The sequence below is a fragment of the Artemia franciscana genome, chromosome 18 (assembly GCF_032884065.1).
Source record: "Artemia franciscana chromosome 18, ASM3288406v1, whole genome shotgun sequence".
NCBI classification, from domain to species: Eukaryota; Metazoa; Arthropoda; class Branchiopoda; order Anostraca; family Artemiidae; genus Artemia; species Artemia franciscana.
This window is the reverse complement of record NC_088880.1, coordinates 8522102-8543242: the sequence shown is the minus strand read 5'-3', so window position 1 is coordinate 8543242 and position 21141 is coordinate 8522102. Positions and strand designations below refer to the sequence as shown.

General features: G+C 35.1%; 1 protein-coding gene and 1 pseudogene across 1 annotated transcript in view; both read right to left on the bottom strand.

Annotated features, from left to right (window-relative positions):
• Window positions 1–19042, bottom strand: part of LOC136038370 (DNA-directed RNA polymerase II subunit RPB1-like) — a 49252-nt gene extending 30210 nt beyond the window's left edge. Inside the window, exons 1-2 of the mRNA XM_065721439.1 lie at window positions 18977–19042; window positions 6082–6450 (exon numbers count right to left, since the gene is read on the bottom strand). Coding sequence (XP_065577511.1) covers window positions 6082–6450; window positions 18977–19042 — 435 coding nt within the window. The remainder of the gene's footprint in view (window positions 1–6081; window positions 6451–18976) is intronic.
• Window positions 19043–19090: 48 nt separating this feature from the next.
• LOC136038369 (E3 ubiquitin-protein ligase XIAP-like) lies at window positions 19091–19648 on the bottom strand (annotated as a pseudogene).
• Between the last annotated feature and the right edge of the window lie 1493 nt (window positions 19649–21141).

The following is a 21141-nucleotide window of genomic DNA, read 5'->3' as shown; positions in this document are numbered from 1 at the left end:
AGCACCACTATATATCCTAGTATCGTGTACTGATACTGCCAGTATTCAATTTACAATAATACAATCAATAAGCTTACCATCACGTGAATACCGAATACCATCACGTGAAACTCTGCATTGATTATAACTATATTGTAATACCGAAAAAATTTTAGCAGTTTGTAGACATTATTATTATATTTTCTTATACTAAATATACCTAAGCTAGGATAGAGTCTATTCCTATTTATTTTAAACCTAGGTATTTAAATATCAAACAGTTCGTGGTAACGAACTGTAGTAAGGAGCGACCCGGCTCAATAGTAAACGAAACTCTACAAAAAAATATTTGGTGCTAAAATATACATCAAAAGAATCGGATTTTTATGCTGATTTTAAATATATAAGTTTCATCAAATTTAATATTTGTCATCAAAAGTTACGAGCCTGAGAAAATTTGCCTGATTTCGCAAAATAGGGGGAAAAAACCCCTAAAAGTCAGAAAATCTTAACAAAAATCACACCATCGTATTCGGCGTATCAGAGAACCCTATAGCAAAAATTTCAAGCTCCTATCTAGAAAAATGTGGAATTTCGTACTTTTTGCCAGAAGACAAATCACGGGTGCGTGTTTATTTGTTTTTTTTTTTGTTTTTTTTTTTTTGTTTTTTTTCCCCAGGGGTCATCGTATCGACCTATTGGTCCTAGAATGTCGCAATAGGGCTCATTCTAATGAAAATGAAAAGTTCTAGTGCCCTTTTTAAGTGACGAAAAAAATTGGAGGGCACCTAGGCCCTCTCCCAGGCTCATTTTTTATCCAAAGTCAACCGATCAAAATTTTGAGATTGCCATTTTTTCCGCATAATCAAAACCATAATAACTATGTCTTCGGGAATTCCTTGGGGGAGGGGCTGCAAGTTACAAACTTCGACCAGTGTTTACATATAATTATGGTTATAGGAATTTTTTGGTTTTTGGATGGGGTTGTGGGTTTAAGGGGAGGGGGCTATGTGGGAGGATCTTTCCTTGGAGAAATATGTCATGGGGAAACAGAAATTCAATGAAAAGGGCGCAGGATTTTCTAAAATTACTATAAAGAAAACAATGAAAAAATAAACATGAAAACGTTTTTTTTAATTGAAAGTAAGGAGTAGCATTGAAACTTAAAATTAACAGAGATTATTACGCATATGAGGGATTCTAAAAATACTTTAGCATAAAGAGCGAGGTATTTAGGAGGAGATAAATACCTCGTTCTTTATGCTATAGTGTTTTTAGTAATTTCAACTATTTATTCTACGGCCTTTCTGATTCAGGGGTCATTCTTAAAGAATTGGGACAAAACTTACGATTTAGTGTAAAGAGCGAGGTATTAACGAGGGTACGAACCCCCTCATATACATAATAAAAATTTAAGAATATAAAAGTTTGTTACGTAAGTTAATTCTTAAGTTACGTATATTTTTTACTAATAAAAACATTCGTTAAAAATAAAAAATTATAGTGGCCTTTTTATGTAACCGAAAAATTGCAGGGCAACTAGGCCTGTTTCCCCACCCTTTATCTCTCAAAATCGTCTGATCAAAACTAAGAGAAAGCCATTTAGCCAAAAAAGGAATTAATATACAAATTCCATTTTAATAATTGATGGGCGGAGAAACAAAATCAAACATGCATTAATTCAAAAACGTTCAGAAATTACATAAAAAAAACCAGTTTTTTTAACTGAAAGTTAGGAGCGACATTAAAACTTAAAACGAACAGAAATTACCCCGTATATGAAATGGGTTGTCCCCTCCGCAATCCCTCGCTCTTTACGCTAAGGTTTGTCTCTTTGCCACAATTCTGTTTTTTAAAACCATTACAAGCTTTAGCGTAAAGAGCGAAGGATTCCGGAGGGGAAAACCCATTTCATATACGGGGAAATTTCTGTTCGTTTTAAGTTTTAATGTCGCTCCTTACTTTCAGTTAAAAAAACTAGTTTTTTTATGTAATTTTAATCAAAACCCCATGTCTCTGCCTTGAACCCTAAAGATTTGTTCCCGTGACTGCAGGTAAAATTCATCTGAGTCATAATAATTTGCACAAGTAGGTTCCAGAAGGGCATATATTGCACTGACCTACACCCTGCACTTTTTGATAATTGAATTTCTGCTTAGTATTACAACATTATTACTTTCCCTGCCGAAATACACGACTTTCTTATTAATTAAAAGCCATACTCCATTTCTATGTGCTCCTGCCTTCCTCCCTGAGTTATAAATTTTATTTCACCTAATTGCATGTTTTCTACTCCTTAAAAATGAGTTTCTGTAACTCTCAATAAGTCAAGTTTGAACCGTCCGAATTTGTCTGTCACATATTTGATACGATGAATAATTTTTAACGTTGCAAAATTCTATGTTATAATTTTCATATTATTTAAATCATTGAAATTATCTTAGCCTCAGGATAACTATTACTCTTAGAACCAGTAGAGGACGAAGACTTGGTCTTTACTGAAGCAGGCATAGAACCTGACAACAAAAAGTTCCCTGGTCATCCAGCTGAATTTAGGTTTTGTCCAATCCTAGGTCTGTCTCGGTAACAACGATGTATTCAGCACTTGGTAATGTGCTTCTATTGACACGAATCTAAATCGTATATCAAGCCTCTTACCCTCGACTCATTATATATTCATTCCTACAAATATTACGCTACTACAGGGGGGAAACCCCAAGAATATAAATTAAATAGAAACAGGTTTTTGAGCCCAAAAGTATCAACCAAAACGGACCAATATCAGTAAAATTATCAGTAAATCAGAATCCCTTTCAAATGCTGTGTTGTTCATTGGCGCCTGTCAAAATGGCACGTCTTTATTATATCAGAAATGATTAAGGGTATGGTGTTGGAAATATATAAAACTTTGGACAGGATTTTGAACGAAATTAAAATTAAGATCTGCATTCAGGTTGTGAAATGGTTTTATCCACAATATTTCAAAATTGGATAATATTATTTGGTTGACCCTCTCCGGGGATATTGATCTATATCAAAAGACACGATGTAAGGACAGTTTGATGAAAAGGTATTTAATACACACCGGGGATAGTTCAGATTATTAAATTGGAACTTCCAGATGTTAAGAGGAAAGAACACTAAATCAAAAGCTTATATCTGAATCCAAGTTGTCAAAAGGGCAAATATTCACTATATCAGGAACAGTTAATTACTTATATTTGAAACTTTTAGGATAGGTTAAGGAGTTTTTAATATAAATCTCATGACACTCTTTGCTTTCTTGTTGCTAAACAGTGGTGTATAAAACATACGAAAACTGCTAGTATACTAAACTGGAAATTTCAGTGAATTTTCAGAGGGATGTTGAACTCATAGGGATATTGAAGACATAGGATCAAAAACAACCAGATTGCCAGGTGGTATTTTTTTTTCTATATCATACCATGCAAAAGTTTCTGTTAAAGCCACAGGTAAAAGAGTTTAAAGAGTGAGAAATAAAGTGATCTGAGTGATTTTTCGTATACATTTAAATATCATTTTTGTTCCTATTTAACATTTTGAAAATAATCGCAGGAGGAGTCTTTTGAGATTTTAAGTTGTAAATTATTTTGAAATATAACCATCGTCGAACCTTAGCTTCGAGTCGAATAAGATTTATGCAAAAATCATATTGAATAGAATCAAAGTGCAAGCTCGGATTACTGTGTGCAATTTAAGAATTTAAATTATAATATTATATTCTTGAGCCTTAGACCAGAAAACTGGAGAAATTTTCATTAGTAAACTTGGCAATAATTTTTTTTTTTCAGAAAAAAGAAAAGCCATGCTAAACCTAGGATAAACAGAAGCAGAGTTTTAAAATGATAAAAAAAATTTGAATTTTTAGAAATCCTTATCAATAAATAATGAAACCCAAAACAAAGATAAATTAAATTAACCATTTCGAACATAAGCAAATGAGGTAGTGATAAAGAATAGACGGACAGTTGATACTGAATAAACAAATTTTACACCGAGGAAAAAATTAGCTTTAATCCTCAAATCTAACTAAAAAAACTGCTACAAACTAAAATTTTGTTACTCTTTCCATCCCACTTCCCTAGCCCTATGGATACTAGGGGCAATTGCATCATTTACGCTTTGCTTGAGACAAAAAAATTGAAATATTTTAAATTTTTATTTTTTTGATATTCAAAATTAATTATTATTAATTATAATCTTGAGTAACATAGATTTCTAGCTAAAAATATCCTTATATATTCAAAATAAAAAAAAATCAAAAGCTTTTGATAGTGCATGTCATGATCAGCTTTTTTCTGCTCTTCATGGCTATGGTGTCAATCTATCGTTTATAATACTTTTACGTTACTGGTACTCTAATTATCTCCCTAGGCTCAAATCGGAGTCAGTTACTATTATTAAAGTGAAAAGAGGGTTAAGACAAGGTGGAGTCTTACATCTGATCTTATTAAAATTATGTATTTCAGGTGTTCTGGCAAAAATATCTGCTACCTGTCTCTCTGGTTTTTCTGATGTTTCTTATATTAGTCATATATTAGTCATAAATTAGTTTCAAATATTAAAGGTTGTCTTATATGTGCTGAGCTAAGGAAAAAATTTTAATCTTAAGGCATTTGGATTAGCTTGGCTTTCTCGTCTGAAGATTTGTATTCCAAAAACTCCCTTTTTTATTGTTGGTGAGCTTCACCATATACAGAAATGATGTCAAGAAAAGTAGATCCAGTAATAACAACTCCCCAGAATGGGAATGGATGTGTCTTTTTCAAAGTTTTAAAAATGTATTTTATTGGATTTACTGAAAGCTATGATCAGGCTTAGCAATTTTTGAAACTTTCTAAGTTGGTTCCCCAATTTTCAAAAATAGGGTAAAATCTTTTAAATGTTCTTCTCACCTGCCAATAGTGAAAGTCGAAAAGGCAGATGAAATTCAGAAATATTTAAACAAGATATAAGCCCCTAGCAGACACACCAGAGTCATTGATTTGAGCCCCGTTATTAATCAACTTATTAACTTAGATTTCCTAGATATTAAAAATGGCATTTTGCCATTCACGGCCAGTTTGCTTAATTGACATTTGACCATCAAGCTCATATAGCTTAAAACTGGGATCAGACAAATTATACTTTCTCATGAGTTGCGTGCTCCTAGTCCTTGGAATTTAATAAGAAACACAAGTTTTTTTTACCGAAAGTAAGGAGCGACGTAAAAACTTAAAACGAAAAGAAATTACTCCGTATATGCAAGGGGCTGTTTTTAGTGTTTTAAAAGCAGAGTTGAGAGAAAGAGTCAAACTTTAGCGTAAAGAGTGGGACGTTGAGTAGGGAACAGCCCCTTTCATACACGGAGTAATTTTTGTTCGTTTTAAGTTTTTATGTCGCTCCTTACTTCCAGTTAAAAAAACCTTTTTTTTAAAATTAATTACTGTAAAGAGCTTATCGAATAAAAGTGATGACAACGTGGTTAGTTCTTTGCAAGGGTTCTGCTAAGAAAAGCTGAAGTGTTTTACATGTGTGTGATATATTTAACCAAACAAATTTTCTTTCTTTTTTTTTTTTTAACTGATTCCTTTGTAAGAAGGAAACCTTTATAAGAATTAAATGGAACGAACTCCGAAATCGTAAAGTATTATTCTTAGCATATTTAATTTCATTGTTGTTTTTTTTTCGTTCGTATGACGATTATTATGGTTTAAAAAAGGAAATATATTGGTAAAACTGTGGTTGAACACGACTTCCAACAAAGATAAATAGAATTTGTTTCGCTTTTATGTAATATTAGTTTTATTACCTGATTTTGTTTTTTAACCGATTCCTTTGTAAGAAGCAAACCTTGATAAGTATTAAAAGAAACGAATTCCGAAATCATAAAGTATTATTCTTAACATCTTTAATTTTATATTTTTTTTTGTTTTGTTTTTTTGTCGTTCATATGACGATTGTTATGGTTTAAAAAAGGAACTATCTTGGAAAAACTGTGGTTCACTACGAATTCTAACAAAGATAATTAGAATTTGTTTCCTTTCTATGTAAAATTAGTTTTATTGTGATAGTCCCCTCATTGTAATGATGGAGCAATACAAATAGTGGGCCTAGACACATATAGCAGACACACTTGCAATCGATTATATCACCTAGCTTGTAAACCAAACCGTCATGACCCTTAGCAGGTCCAAACATAATAACCGTTTGCCGGACATTGAGCGGAGGTGCGGGAATTACATTTAGAAACATCCAATCAGGTCTTGCAAAGTTTGGATCGATGCCAAGAAAGTGACATTCCTCATCAGGAATGTGTTTGAATATTTCATAGACACATTCAGCAGTCAAGGCCAATTTCTTTTCCTGGGAGTCTTCATTGATATGTTTCCATTCAGTGGTCAAATCTAGCACCACGCGACGAATTTTTGGCTGATATCGAACACAGCCACCCTGACCAACTTGCTTGGCCTGAAAAATAACATTAAGACACAAAGAATATTAGCTATCACTTTTGTTTTTAGACAGAACTTTCATAAATTATAGTGCACCAAAAATAGCATAGGAATTTTGTTGCAGGTGAAGGAGGAATTACAAAGCAAACAGAAGTGTCAAACCACAAAGCAAAGGTTGAGGCAAAATACATTTCAAAATCCGTAGGGGGGGGGGTATTTTGCTGTTCTTTCAAATGTTTTTCAATGAAAATACCAAAAATGATATTTTTCAATACAAATACCGAAAAAGTGCCATTCGGGGGGGGGGGGGGCAATTTCATTGACCTTTTGATTTTTTGTTCAGTGAAAATACCAGAAAATATATTTTCAAAACCAAACAAAAAAAAGTATCTACTGGGGGAGGTTAGAGCAACTAAAACGTCTAAATGTGGGTATGTAATTTAACATGCAATTTTAGTGAGAATTACGGATAAAATAATTACCGAAGTACGTGATTCTTTTCCCAACAGAGGCTGTTGATTACATAACATAAATCTAAGGCGTATTTGCGCTGTCCAAACAAAATGTTAGTAAACAAAAACGTATAATTTGTATCTAAAGGGTTGGCCTTCGAAGACCTAATCTCAACATTACAAACTGAGAGGATTCAGGATAAAATAATTTATCAGAGAGTTTGTCTTCCATTACTGAAACCACTTTGGTAAGAGGTTGATTTTAAGAATGAATAATGTAAAAAAACATAATAGTAACTTCACGGCATTAAAACAATTCTACTACATAGAAAAAAAAACACCTAATAATGATTAGTAAAAGGGCTATAATGAGAAAAAGGTTGAGATGGGCTGGGCACGTACTGCGGATGAATTATGACAGATTGTCAAAGATTGTCCTTTACGGCCAACCACCTAGGACTAAATGAAAAGAAGATCATCTGAAATTGGCCTGGGGGGTGTCGTAAAGAAGGGTTTGGGTGTTGTAAAGAAGGTTGAAGGACTGGGAGGGTGTAAAGAGGGAGGCTTTGAATAGATGGTATGGAGGGATGTTCTTGGTTGTATTGGCCTCAGGCAGCGAGTTTTTAATAATAGTAGTAATTCAAGCGCACTGACTAGCAATGACTAATGTTGGTGCCAATATATTTGAATTATTGTCTAGAGGTAATTGAAACACACAAATTATGCAAAACTATGAATGACATGGTGAAATATTTTGAAAATTAGGTGTACAGGAATCCCCCCCCCCTAATGAAACAAAAAAAAAATGATTTAAAAAATTATAGCTTTTAACTTTGCCCATACAAGCAAATTCAATAATAATATTATTGGGATGCAGTACAATTCTGAGCCGAAGCCATTTGAAATTTATGAAAGGGATGTAGGCCGAATTACTTATAACAGTTGATTTGATTTTAATTAAATTTAAATTGATTTAATTGATTGAATTCTAATGAAAAAAGTAGATTTTCGATAATTGCTAGGATATAGCTCAATTTCTGATAAAAAATTCCATATTTTCACATGTATTTTTTCTTTAAAATTAAGGTTCTAAAGTTTAGTCAGCAGAAGGTTCCACGTCCCGCCCATGACCCTCTAAAATATAGTCATGACCCACCAGCTTTACCTGTGACCTACGTTAGAAATCACAGCTCTAGACACCCAAGACGTGTAAAGACCAAAACCTTCATGTTTTTCATTTTTGATATTCTAACCCCCCAAGTTCCTAAAAAAAACATAAAGCGAAAAAATCTGACAAATAAAAAAAAAATAGTCAATATGGGATAATTTTCATTCCTTTTTTTTATTAACTACTTTGTTTTTTTTCTATTTTATTGGGTTTTTACATTCAATGCTTCCTTGCTGCATAAACATAATAATGATATTTCCATGCACACAAATAAAATATACATTTTCATTTATGAGGGAAAAATTAATTTCAGCACAACCGTGTGAAGATTGTCTCTCAAAGATGGGGAGAGGTCTTTACGGTCCCAATTCCGCAAATGAGGAGATTTGGACTGGGAGCATAGAACCCACACTTGAAATCTTGAGGGGCAACCCTCAAGGGAAAAAATCTATCTTCAAACAAACGTTTACAATAGCCTCGAATACATTATCTCCCCAAATAATGACCCTTGCACGCCCTTGGACCCATTTACTGCAAAACAAATCTAGACATACGAGCTTGAGAAAAACGAACCAGATATCAAATGAAGAGCAATCAAACAGTTCGTGGTAACGAACTGTAGTAAGGAGCGATCCGGCTCAATAGTAACCAAAACTCTAAAAAATTGAATTTTAATATCAATAGCTACATCAAAAGAATCGCATTTTAATGCTGATTTTAAATATATAAGTTTCATCAAGTTTAGTCTTAGCCATCAAAAGTTACGTGCCTGAGAAAATTTGCCTTATTTAGGAAAATAGGGGGAAACACCCCCTAAAAGTCATAGGATCTTAACGAAAATGACACCATCAGATTCAGCGTATCAAAGAACCCTACTGTAGAAGTTCCAAGCTCCTATCTACAAAAATGTGGAATTTTGGTCATCGTATCGACCAAGTGGTCCTTGAATGTCGCAAGAGGGCTCATTCTAACGGAAATGAAAAGTTCTAGTGCCCTTTTTAAGTGACCAAAAAATTGGAGGGCATCTAGGCCCCCTCCCACACTCATTTTTTTCCCAAAGTCAACGGATCAAAATTTCGAGATAGCCATTTTGTTTAGCATAGTCAAAAATCATAATAACTATGTTTTTGGGGATGACTTACTCTCCCACAGTCCCTGGGGGAGGGGTTGCAAGTTACAAACTTCAACCAGTGTTTACATATAATAATGGTTATTGGGAAATGTACAGACGTTTTCAGGGGGATATTTTTGGTTTTGGGGGTAGGGTTGAGGGAGGGGGCTATGTGGGAAGATCTTTCCTTGGAGAAATATGCCATGGGGGAAAAAATTCAATGAAAAGGGCGCAGGATGAATCTGGTCACGGTAGAAAAAAACGTCGAATTAAGAGCTTAATATACAATGCTGGGTGTTCGGAGCCTCTCTATTATGGAGTATAATTTGAAAATAGCACAACTATACGAGCTATAAAACATATATACCACAACCATAACTCAACTAACGAAAGAACTACTAAGAGATAACACAACTATAAAGCGAAAACAGGTGAAAACTAACGGGAAAATAAACGAACTAAGAGGTGGAAGGGGCCCAGAGAAAAAATTTAATCCTTTTTCAAATTTGAGCCTAACTTCCGCAAAGGAGTAGTAATGTCAGAAGCCCCGAAATACCGAATTATTTTCTTTTCAAACAGTTCGTGGTAAGGAACTGTAGTAAGGGGCGACCCGGCTCAATAGTAAACGAAACTCTAAAAAACGGAATTTTGATGCTAAAAGATACAGCAAAAGAATCGAATTTTTACGCTGATTCTAAATATATAAGTTTCAATTAATTTAGTCTTTGTCATCAAAAGTTACGAGCCTGAGAAAATTTGCCCTATTTTGGAAAAAAGGGGGAAACATCCCCTAAAAGTCATAGAATCTTAACGAAAATCACACTATCGCATTCGGTATATCAGACAACTCTATAACAAAAATTTCAAGCTCCTATCTAAAAAATGTGGAATTTTGTATTTTTTTGCCAGAAGACAAATCACGGGTGCGTGTTTATTTGTTTGTTTGTTTTTTTTTGTTTTTTTTTTCCCAGGGGTCATCTTATCGACCAAGTGGTCCTAGAATGTTGCGAGAGGACTCATTCTAACGGAAATGAAAAGTTCTAGTGCCCTTTTTAAGTGACCAAAAAAATTGGAGGGCAAATAGGCCCCCTCCCATGCTCATTTTTTCCAAATGTCAACAGATTAAAATTTTAAGATAGCCCTTTTGTTCAGCATAGTCGAAAACCATAATAACTATGTCTTTGGGAATGACTTACTCCCCCACAATCCCTGAGGGAGGGGCTGCAAGTTACAAACTTTGACCAGTGTTTACATATAGTAATGGTTATTGGGAAGTGTACAGACGTTTTCATGGGGATTTTTTGGTTTGGGGGGTGGGGTTGATGGGAGAGGGCTTTGTGGGAGGATCTTTCCTTTGAGGAATATGTCATGGGGGAAGAAAAATTCAATGAAAAGGGTGCAGGATTTTCTAGCATTGCTTTAAAAAAAAAAACAATGAAAAAATAAACATGAAAACGTTTTTTCAAATGAAAGTAAGGAATAGCATTGAAATTTAAAACGAACAGAGATTATTACGCATATGAGGGGTTCTAAAAATACTTTAGCATAAAGAGCGAGGTATTTAGGAGGAGATAAATACCTCGCTCTTTATGCTAAAATATTTTTAGTGATTTCAACTATTTATTCTACGGCCCTTTTGATTCAGGGGTCATTCTTAAAGAATTGGGACAAAACTTACGATTTAGTGTAAAGAGCGAGGTATTAACGAGGGTACAAACCCCTTCCTACACGTAATAAAAATATAAGAATATAAAAGTTTGTTACCTAAGTTAATTCTTAAGTTACGTATATTTTTTACTAATAAAAACGTTCGTTGAATATTAAAAGTTCTAGTAGCCTTTTTAAGTAACCGAAAAATTGGAGGGCAGCTAGGCCTCCTTCCCAACCCCTTATTTCTCAAAATCTTCTGATCAAAACTAAGAGAAAGCCATTTAGCCAAAAAAAAAAATTAATATACGAATTTCATTTCAATAATTTATGTGCGGAGAGCCAAAATCAAACATGCATTAATTCAAAAACATTCAGAAATTAAATAAAAAAAACTAGTTTTTTTAACTAAAAGTAAGGAGCGACATTAAAACTTAAAACGAACAGAAATTACTCCGTATATGAAATGGGTTGTCCCCTCCGCAGTCCCACGCTCTTTACGCTAAAGTTTTTATTTTTTTTAAAAAGTAGAATTGTGGCAAACTTTAGCGTAAAATTGAGTCAAACTTTAGCGTAAAGAGCGTGGGATTGCGGAGGGGACAACCCATTTCATATACGGAATAATTTCTGTTCGTTTTAAGTTTTAATGTCGCTCCTTACTTTTAGTTAAAAAAACTAGTTTTTTTTATTTAATTTTTTAAAGAAACGAGACATTATTTCATAAATAAATTTGTTCTCAGTAGAATAAGAAGTGAGAAAAGGGGTTTGAAAAGTTTGGTGATGGATATACTATGGCGTTTAGCGGCTACCATTTCGTCCTGTGTAATAGTGTATGAATTCTGATGTTACCATTTGCACGAAAAGTAACGACAAACTGGAACCCAATTAGTGAACGCCTAATGTCAGCCCGCTTCATATCCAATCATACAAAAATGTGATATGCCGTCAGCTGCTAAGCTCAGGGTTGCCAAACTTTTTGGGACTAAAGTGTGAAATTCAGCAAAAAAGGGACACTTTTAGTGTCCTCCTAGAAAATTGGCCAGTGTACTTTAAAAATTGACAAAGAAAGGCTTTAAAATGGTTTTCTCGCAACTCCAGGGCCAGATTTACGTTCTTCTTTTTCAAGTAAAAGCAAAGCCGTTCTTCAAATAAGTAAAATCCCATGTAAAACCTCAATTCACCTAACACGTGAAGAAGAAAAAGAATTCAGTACAATTTTTCGGGTTCTCTCAAACCTTCGGTTGTACTAATTATTCTTCTTCCGAAACTCAGTAAAGGCCTGTTTTTATTATGCGTTTTCCGACACCAGAGCCGGCTTTGCCGCTTTTTGGACGACAGTTTTCGTCGTTTTTGGCAAAAAAATTAGAAAACCCAATCTTATTTCAGGAACTGCAGAAGATTCTGAATCATTTGTGCTGCGTTTGCGGTGTTACAGGAACGTAAAGAAAAGCTGGAGTACAACTAAGATGAATGACACAAGGTGTTGTTTCTTTTTTTGTTTTCAGCCAAAATGTCTACTCTGTACGGCGAGAAACGAAAACGGCCATAAAACCTGTTTTCACTGTGAGCCGCCCCAGCCGTCTCGACCGGAAAACGCCATAATGAAGACAAGTAAAAGATTTGCGCCAGCAGACCACAGATACGATATATGTCACTGCCTACGCGACTTAATTGCCCTCACTCCCTCTTTTCCTTCAGTAACATATGAGATCTTTTGCAAAATTTTGTCGACCATTTCCCGCAGACTGATATAGAAAAGCAAGTGAAACGCGCTTGGCTTGGAACGTTCTCCACCTCCTTTTCACCTGGCTTTCGCCAACGCGTTAGGTAACGCTGCTGTCGCAAAAATACACAACCACAGCGTTATTTCATCTAAACATTAATGTATTCATGAGATCAATTAACTAAGAGATCAAGCATGGTAATGAGAGAAATAATGACAACACAAATATCACTTGTTCTGCATAAAGCTAATTTATTCTTCAAAAACAAAGAAATGTCAAATTCCTTGCAAATAGTGACAAGACGAATATCACATGTGCTCAATCAAATGTTGAAATGAAAAAGAAAAAGCATAAAAACCAAAGAAAAAGGCTTTTTGGTATCAAGAATAGCTATGGTTTTTCGAGGAAAATTCGTTTCTCTCCGCCCACTCTCTTTCTTCTGAGAAGAGGTTGACGGCGTCTGTAAAAGAGAATGGAAAGGCTTATTTAATTGCAATCCTTTTAACCAAAAGCAGAATGGTGCACAACAAATGTCTAAGCAAATCCAAAATATTTTGCGCTAGGCCTTTGCCATATTGGTGACTCAAGATGGACCGAACTGAAAAACCTAGACAGCATGAAGAGACCTTTATAAGGGAAAGACTGTGCTGGATTTTACATGCAGTTCATTCCCTGTTTTGAAGGCTTACGAAAAGTGAGCAGATACAGAATGAATCGGATTCCAATTTAGAAGCGTTATACAGAGGTCCAGCCACACCCTGGGTTCAGAAAAGGCCAAGTTTTTCAAGTAAGAAAGGGGAAAAATACAAGAATGTGAGAGTATGAAGGAAACTTTAATGCAAAATTCCTATACAAGAAATCTGTTCAAAGCTTCAGCTTTCGTTTTTGAAAAAAAAAAAAAAATCAATATCTAGTGGTTAACTATTTTGGAGAAAAAAACTTCGGGTACTGCAATCTGATTTCAGTTATTTGATTTTCTGATTAGTCAGTCAAATAGGTAAGGTTCAGATTCATTCTTTGATTGCTCATCCTTGTCGTCAGCCTTGCAGTACCACCTCGAAAAGTTGTTAAGTAATATTGGCAGAATCTGCCACCGATCCACCGACACAGCACTACGAGTAACCATCTGCTTTACATGCATGAGGGAATCCACAGTTTTCACTTCCAACCGATTTCCCAACTTAGTTTTAATGTTTGTTAGTTGAGAAAGCTGTCTTTCGGCACCAGCACTTGAGTGAGGTAATGCACATAAGTTCAACATACAGTTTGATAGTTCAAAGAATTTGGGAGTGCCGTCGGGATTCTTCACATCTAACAAGAGCTTCCAAAAATAAGATGGTGAGGACAATAGCTCTTAATCATCAGACTTCAGGATCATGTGAACTGAAGTCAACTGTTTCACCACGTTTGAATTTTCGTGCTTTTAGAAAGGAATATAGTGTGGATAAGATAAAAAAAATCCCTAGGACAAAAACGAACCTGAAAAGTACAAAGCATAAATTAAAAGCAGTTGCAGTTAAAAAAAAAAAAAAAACTGAAAATAAATGCATACGGTATTGATTTTGAAAAAATACCAAAAAGTGTCCTTTTTTTCCAAAAAGTTGCCTTTTTCCACCTAATAGCGGCACGGTGTCACCCAGAGTGAAAAAGTGTCAAAAAAGCACTAAAAGTGTCCCTTTGGCAGCCTTGGCTAAGCTCCTACTAACGAAGATGATAATAAAGAAAAGTCTGTTTTCTACTACATGCTGCAAACAGCCACTAAAGACGTTACCTAGTATGCTATACTCTCTTTGGTTGGCGATCTAAATGCCAGAGTTGGTGCAAACCTCCAGTACTGTTCTGAGCTTCTGGGCCAACATAGCGTGGGAGAGATAGGCGAAAATGGAATACTTCTAATTGATTATGCACTAAGCAATGACTTGGTAATAATTTGTGGCATGTTCGAACACCCTTAGGGACTGTTCGGGCTTACGTGTAAAAAAAAAAAAAAAATAAACTGTACCTGAATAATCTTTACACTGTGCGGCCACTCATACTAGGAAAACATTGTCCACCAATTACATTTAAACATATTGTCAAGTTTCGGCAGAAAATTCAAACCTTAAAAAAAAAATATGTGACTGTGATAGGCTAAAGGTTGCTGCTGCTTGTGCAATTATCATTTTGCTCCATGAACAGAGTCGGAAACACAAGGCCAAGGACGAAGAATTAAGGGCAGAGAAAAAGAAAAGTCAAAGTACGTTTTTGGAGCAACCGTGCGAGATAGGCATAGTCAATATTTCAACTGGTTTTCTGAAATAAATTTTATGAATGATGCAGATCTCTTTCAACAGTGGACTCGCGTGAAAAAATCACAGTATGAATGACAAACTTCTAAATCTGCTCTCACGACCCTCTTATGGCTAAACAGGACACTCGGACGCAAAAGGCAATTAGTATTGGTGAAAGGTTATACCTCACACTAAGGTATGTAGGCTTATCAAATATTGTCAGTGACAATATTTATGGATTTTCTTTCGGGTTGGCCGGCGTTTATCCCCCCCCCCCCCACGAAAAATATCCCTGCATGGAAAAAAATTTCAAAATTTGAGAATTTTGAGTTTTGGTTGTTGCAGGTGACAGAAAAGATGGGAAATATATGATATGGGCTTCTTGTTTGTTCTTGTTATATGAGCTTTGCCTGATAGGAAAGACTACTGGATTTCTAGTGGGGAATTGAATTGAAATGATTGATTTTGGAATTAAAATCTAGTTAGTTGGGTTCATCCATCTTTGGACAGAACTAAGGTAGAAAGGCCTGGAATGGGGGTAATTCATATAGTCTATGAGCCATTTAAAGGCAATTGGAGTCAACAAATTGAAGGTTTACAAAGAATTAATTCATAGTTAAAAAGTGAAAAAAACATTAGGTTTTTTCTCACTTCCTCTCTTTTTTGTTATAAAAATTCTATGAAATAATTCAACCCAGTGTTGTTATAATAAAGATTGAAATAAACCATTTGTATTCTTAATTATATGCAAATTTACACCTTCTAAGGGTACACTGAGAGTAAGGGTACACTAAGGGTACTCTGAGAGTTGAAGAACAAGCACTATGCACCTCCTTAATATGTAAACAAAAAAAAATAAGTTCAGCTTGTAGCTCTGTAGACTAAGATACAGTAATTATGAAATTACATAAGAAACATTATTTTTTTTAATGTGAAGAGAACCAAAGCTACGAGTACATCAATCTTAAAAGATCTTGAGATCAGATTAATTATCTGAGGAAAACCATAGCTATGTGACTTAACACACACACAAAAAAAAAAAATGTTTAAACCTTTCAAAATCAAGGATATATAGAAAACCATGAAACCATACTATACATTTGAATCACTCTCTTTCATATCACCAGGGATTTTAAGTCTCCTTTGAGACATTAGAGGATTCACTAAGTGCAGTTATAAGGATTTGGATATATTCTGTAGATTCAAAAAAAGCAAATTATCAAATGTTGTCAGTGACATTATTTAAGGGTATCTTTACTATCCAATGACAACGAAGTGAACTTTAACTTTAATTATGGTATTTGACTACAAAGCAGAATAATGGGCGTTCAAATTGTGTCAACTACTATCTTTGACACTAAGTGTTTTTTGATCCATCTTTGTAGAAATTAAAATAAAGGGGGCAGACGATTCGCTCTTAATTTACTTTCACCTGGAAGGAAAAATTTAATTTTAATAAATATTATTAACTTTTGTCTAACCTGGACAACACTCATAGATTACCAAGAACTATTTTATCATTCTAAGGGGTGTCAGACGAAAAAACAAGTCACCGTCAAAATCGTGGGAAGATGCTTTCAGAAGCACTTTAAAGGAGGCAGACGATTCACTGTTAATTCACCTTCACCTAGAAGAAAAAAAAGTTAATTTTATTAAATATTATTAACTTTTTTGTATACAATGAAAGATTACCAAAATTATTTTTACCATTCCGAGGGGTGTCAGATGAAAAAACAAGTCACCGCAAAAATAGGTGGGAACGTCCTTTCAGAAGCGCTTTAAAGGAGGCAGACGATTCGCTGTTAATTCACTTTCACCTGGAAGAAAAAAATTAATTTCATCAAATACTAGCTGTTGGGGTGGCGCTCCCTCCAATCCCCCCGCTTGCGTAAGTCGTTACGCGCCATATTAGTTACGCACCATTGTAGTTGTGTCCCTGTGTCCCACCTGTGAATATATATATATATATATATATATATATATATATATATATATATATATATATATATATATATATATATATATATATATATATATATATATATATATATATATATATATATATATATATATATATATATATATATATATATATATATATGTTTTTCACTACGTAAAACTTGCGAATATACAACATTCTTTGCTCTCCCATTGTCTATGCATGTAAATAGATTGTCAGGTTTTATTCTATTGTCGAATTCAGATCTATATCTCATTACTCTAATGATTGCCTTTGAGCTTTGTTGATAATGATTGCTGATCAAACATTCCCTGTGTCCCCGTCGTCATTTATATATCCCCCTGTGTCCTCCGGCGTCCCCGTTGTAGTTGTGTCCCTGTGTACCGGTCGTCATTTATATCCCCTGTGTCCTGGTCGTCATTTGTGTCCCAGTGTCTCAGTCTGTAATTTCTCTTTGAGTGTACCGGTGTCCCGGTCATCATTTGTCCATGGGAAAAACAATCCGTATTAAGATCTATGCCCCATTTTTCTTGTGATTGCCCCTGACCTTTGTTGATGGTGATTGCTAACCGAACATTCCCTGTGTCCCTGTCTTCATTTATATATCCCCCCTGTACCCCCCGGCGTCCCGGTTGTAGTTGTGTCCCTGTGTACCGGTCGTCATTTATATTTCCTGTGTCCTGGTCGTCATTTGTTTCTCGGTGTCCCGGTCTGTAATTTCTCTTTGAGTGTCCCGGTCGTCATTTATATTCACTGTGTCCTGGTCGTCAATTGTGTCTCGGTTGTCCATGGGAGAAACAATCCGTATTCAGATCTATACCTCATTATTCTAATGATTGCCCTTGAGTTTTGTTGATGGTGATTGCTATTCGAACATTCCCTGTGTCCCGGTTGTCATTTATATATCCCCCTGTGCCCCCCAGCGTCCCTGTAGTGGTTGTGTCCCTGTGTCCCGGTCGTCATTTATATTCCCTGTGTCACGGTTGTTATTTGTGTCCCGGTGTCCTAGTCTGTAATTTCTCTTTGAGTCTCCCGGTCGTCATTTATATTCCCCTTGTCCCTGTGTCCCGGTCGGCATTTGTGTCCCGGTGTTCCGGTCTGTAATTTCGTCAGTCGACAAACATGACGTCAGTAGACAAACAACTTCACGATGGCATAATTCTCAATCCTTACAATGACGTCAGTCGACAAACAAACATGACGTCAGTCAACACACACACACAAACTAACAATTTATTTTTAAATTTATAGATTATTAACTTTTTTGTCTAGCCTGGACTACACTCATAGATTACTAAAAATTATTTTTATCATTCCAAGGGATATCAGACGAAAAAACAAGTCACCGTCAAAATTGGTGGGAAGATGCCTTCAGAAGCGCTTTAAAGGAGGCAGACTATTCAATGTTAATTCACTTTCACCTAGAAGAAAAAATATAATTTATTAAATATTATTAGATTTTTTGTCTACAATCAAAGATTACCAAAATTATTTTTACCATTCCAAGGGTTGTCAGATGAAAAAATAAGTCACTGCCAAAATAGGCGAGAACGTGCTTTCAGAAGTGATTTAAAGGAGGCAGACGATTCTCTGTTAATTCACTTTCACCTGGAAGAAAAAATTTAATTTTATTAAATATTATTAACTTTTTGTCTAACCTGGACTAAACTCATAGATTAACAAAAAATATTTTTATCATTCCAAGGGGTGTCAGACTAAAAAACAAGTCCAGTCAAAATAGGGGGGAAGATGCTTTCAGAAGCACTTTAAAGGAGGCACACAATTCGCTGTTAATTCACTTTCACCAGGAAGAAAAATTTAATACATCTACTCTAATGATCCATCTTGGATAAGAGACTATGCTGATTACACTGGGCCTTAATAAATTTACCCGTAAGAATAGTCCTGGGGGCACGCATTTGATTGTCTACGGGAAGGAAGTCCAATCTGAGGAGGTTGTTTTGATTTGAAAACTGAATAACTACTAGCTGTATGGATAGTTACCCCTAAAAGTGGACACAATAACTGCTTAAATAGACTTTAAATAAAAATAATAATAAGGAGCTGTCATGGACCTCATGCTTAAACTAATCAAAGGTGGTGATCCCCCGAAAGGGATGAGTCAGCTCCTTATGAAACCTCCTACCTTTAAACCACGCAGAAGGAGATACCAACCTCTGAAGGATTTGCTGTAGCTACCCAATACATACCCAAAAAGAGTCAAGCCACAAGCCACAACCACAAGCCACATTGGAAACTAAATCCAATTCAAGCATCTAATAGTACCATATTTGTAATTTAACCAGTTATACCCAAATTTTGATTTAGGGAAGAAACGCTTTCCCCATGCAGCCAATAGCCTGGCCACAGAGCAGGCAGTTTGCTAAAACTGAAGCACAGTTGGAACAAGAAGCAAGATGGCCACATGTTAATCATACGACTTTGATTCGCTTGTCCAGACATATTTTACACTTAACTCGTTCTTCAGTTACTTCCTCAAACTTGTCCACATTCAATATTTTCAGCTTATTTGGTATTTCTGTGTTTAGTTTTTTCTCTAGCCTTTTTTCACTTTCAGATTTTTCGGTCTCTGCTTTCCTTTCAAATGAATCTTTGACATGCTTTTTAAATACATCTCCATTTGATTGAGTTAAAAACACACAGTCACCAAACCACCTTGCATGTTCAGCCCAAGGGTCATCTGTTACCTTCAAGTTGTGCAGCTTTAAATAACAATGAAAACATGTCACTTTATCTGACCCTCCCAGATAGAAAAATCCAACTTCGGCAAGTTTGCGAGGATCCATCTTTTTACTGTAATTCCAATTACCAAAAGTTTTTAACCTAGCTTCAAAAGTACTTTTATCAGGATGCTTGGCCATTAAATTATCCACGGTTTGTTGGTGTATTAAAGGTTTAATATGTGGATCCTCCTGATATTAAATAAAAAAACTATTTTTTTTAGCTGAAAGTAAGGAGCGACATTAAACCTTAAAACGAACAGAAATTACTCCGTATATTAAATGACTTGTACCCTCCGCAATCCCTCGCTCTTTACGCTAAAGCTTTTAATTGTTTTAAAAAGTTGAATTGTTGCAAAGAGACAAACTTTAGCGTAAAGAGCGAGGGATTGCAGAGGGGATAACTCATTTCATATAAGGAGAAATTTCTGTTCGTTTTAAGTTTTAATGTCGCTCCTTACTTTCAACTAAAAAAATTAGTTTTTTTATTTAATTTCTGAACGTTTTTGAATTTATGAATGTTTGGTTTTGGCTCTCCACACAAATTATTAAAATGAAATTTGTATATTAATTCTTTTTTTGGCTAAATGGCTGTCTCTTAGTTTTGATTAGACGATTTTGAGAAGTAAGGGGTGGAGAAGGAGGCCTAGTTGTCCTCCAATTTTTCGATTACTTAAAAAGGAAACTAGAACTTTTAATTTTTAACGAACGTTTTTATTAGTAAAAAATATACGTAACTTAAGAATTAACTTACGTAACAAGCTTTCATAACCTTATATTTCTATTATGTATACGAGGGGGTATGTACCCTCGTTAGAACTTCGCTCTTTACACTAAATCGTAAGTTTTGTCCCAATTCCTTAAGAATGACCCCTGAATCAGAAAGGCCGTATAATAAATAGTTGAAATTACTAAAAATACTTTAGCATAAGAGAAAGGTATTTATCTCCTCCTAAATACCTCGCTCTTTATGCTAAAGTGTTTTTAGAATCCCTCATATGCGTAATAATCTCTGTTCGTTTTAAGGTTCAATGCTACTTCTTCCTTTCATTTGAAAAAAACGTTTTCATGTTTATTTTTCAATGCTTATTATAGTAATGCAAGAGAATCCTGCTCCCTTGTCATTGAATTTTTCTTCCCCCATGACAGATTTCTCCAAGGCAAGATCCTCTAACATAGCCCCCTCTCCTCAGCCCCACCCCCAAACACAATAAAATCCCCCTGAAAACGTCTGTACACTTCATAATAACCATTACTATATGTAAAAACTGGTCAAAGTTTGGAACTTGCAGCCCCTCCCCCAGGGATTGTGGGAGAGTAAATCAACCCCAAAGACATAGTTATTATGGTTTTCGACTATGCTAGACAAAATGGCTATCTCGAAATTTTGATCCGTTGACTTTTGGGAAATATGAGCGTGGGAGGGGGCCTAGATGCCCTCCATTTTTTTTGGTCACTTAAAAAGAGCACAAGAACTTTTCATTTCCGTTAGAATGAGCCCTCTTGCATCATTCTAGGACCACTTGGTCGATACGATGACCCCTGGAAAAAAACAACAACAAATAAACACGCACCCGGGATTTGTCTTCTGGCCAAAAATACAAAATTCCACATTTTTTTTAGATAGGAGCTTG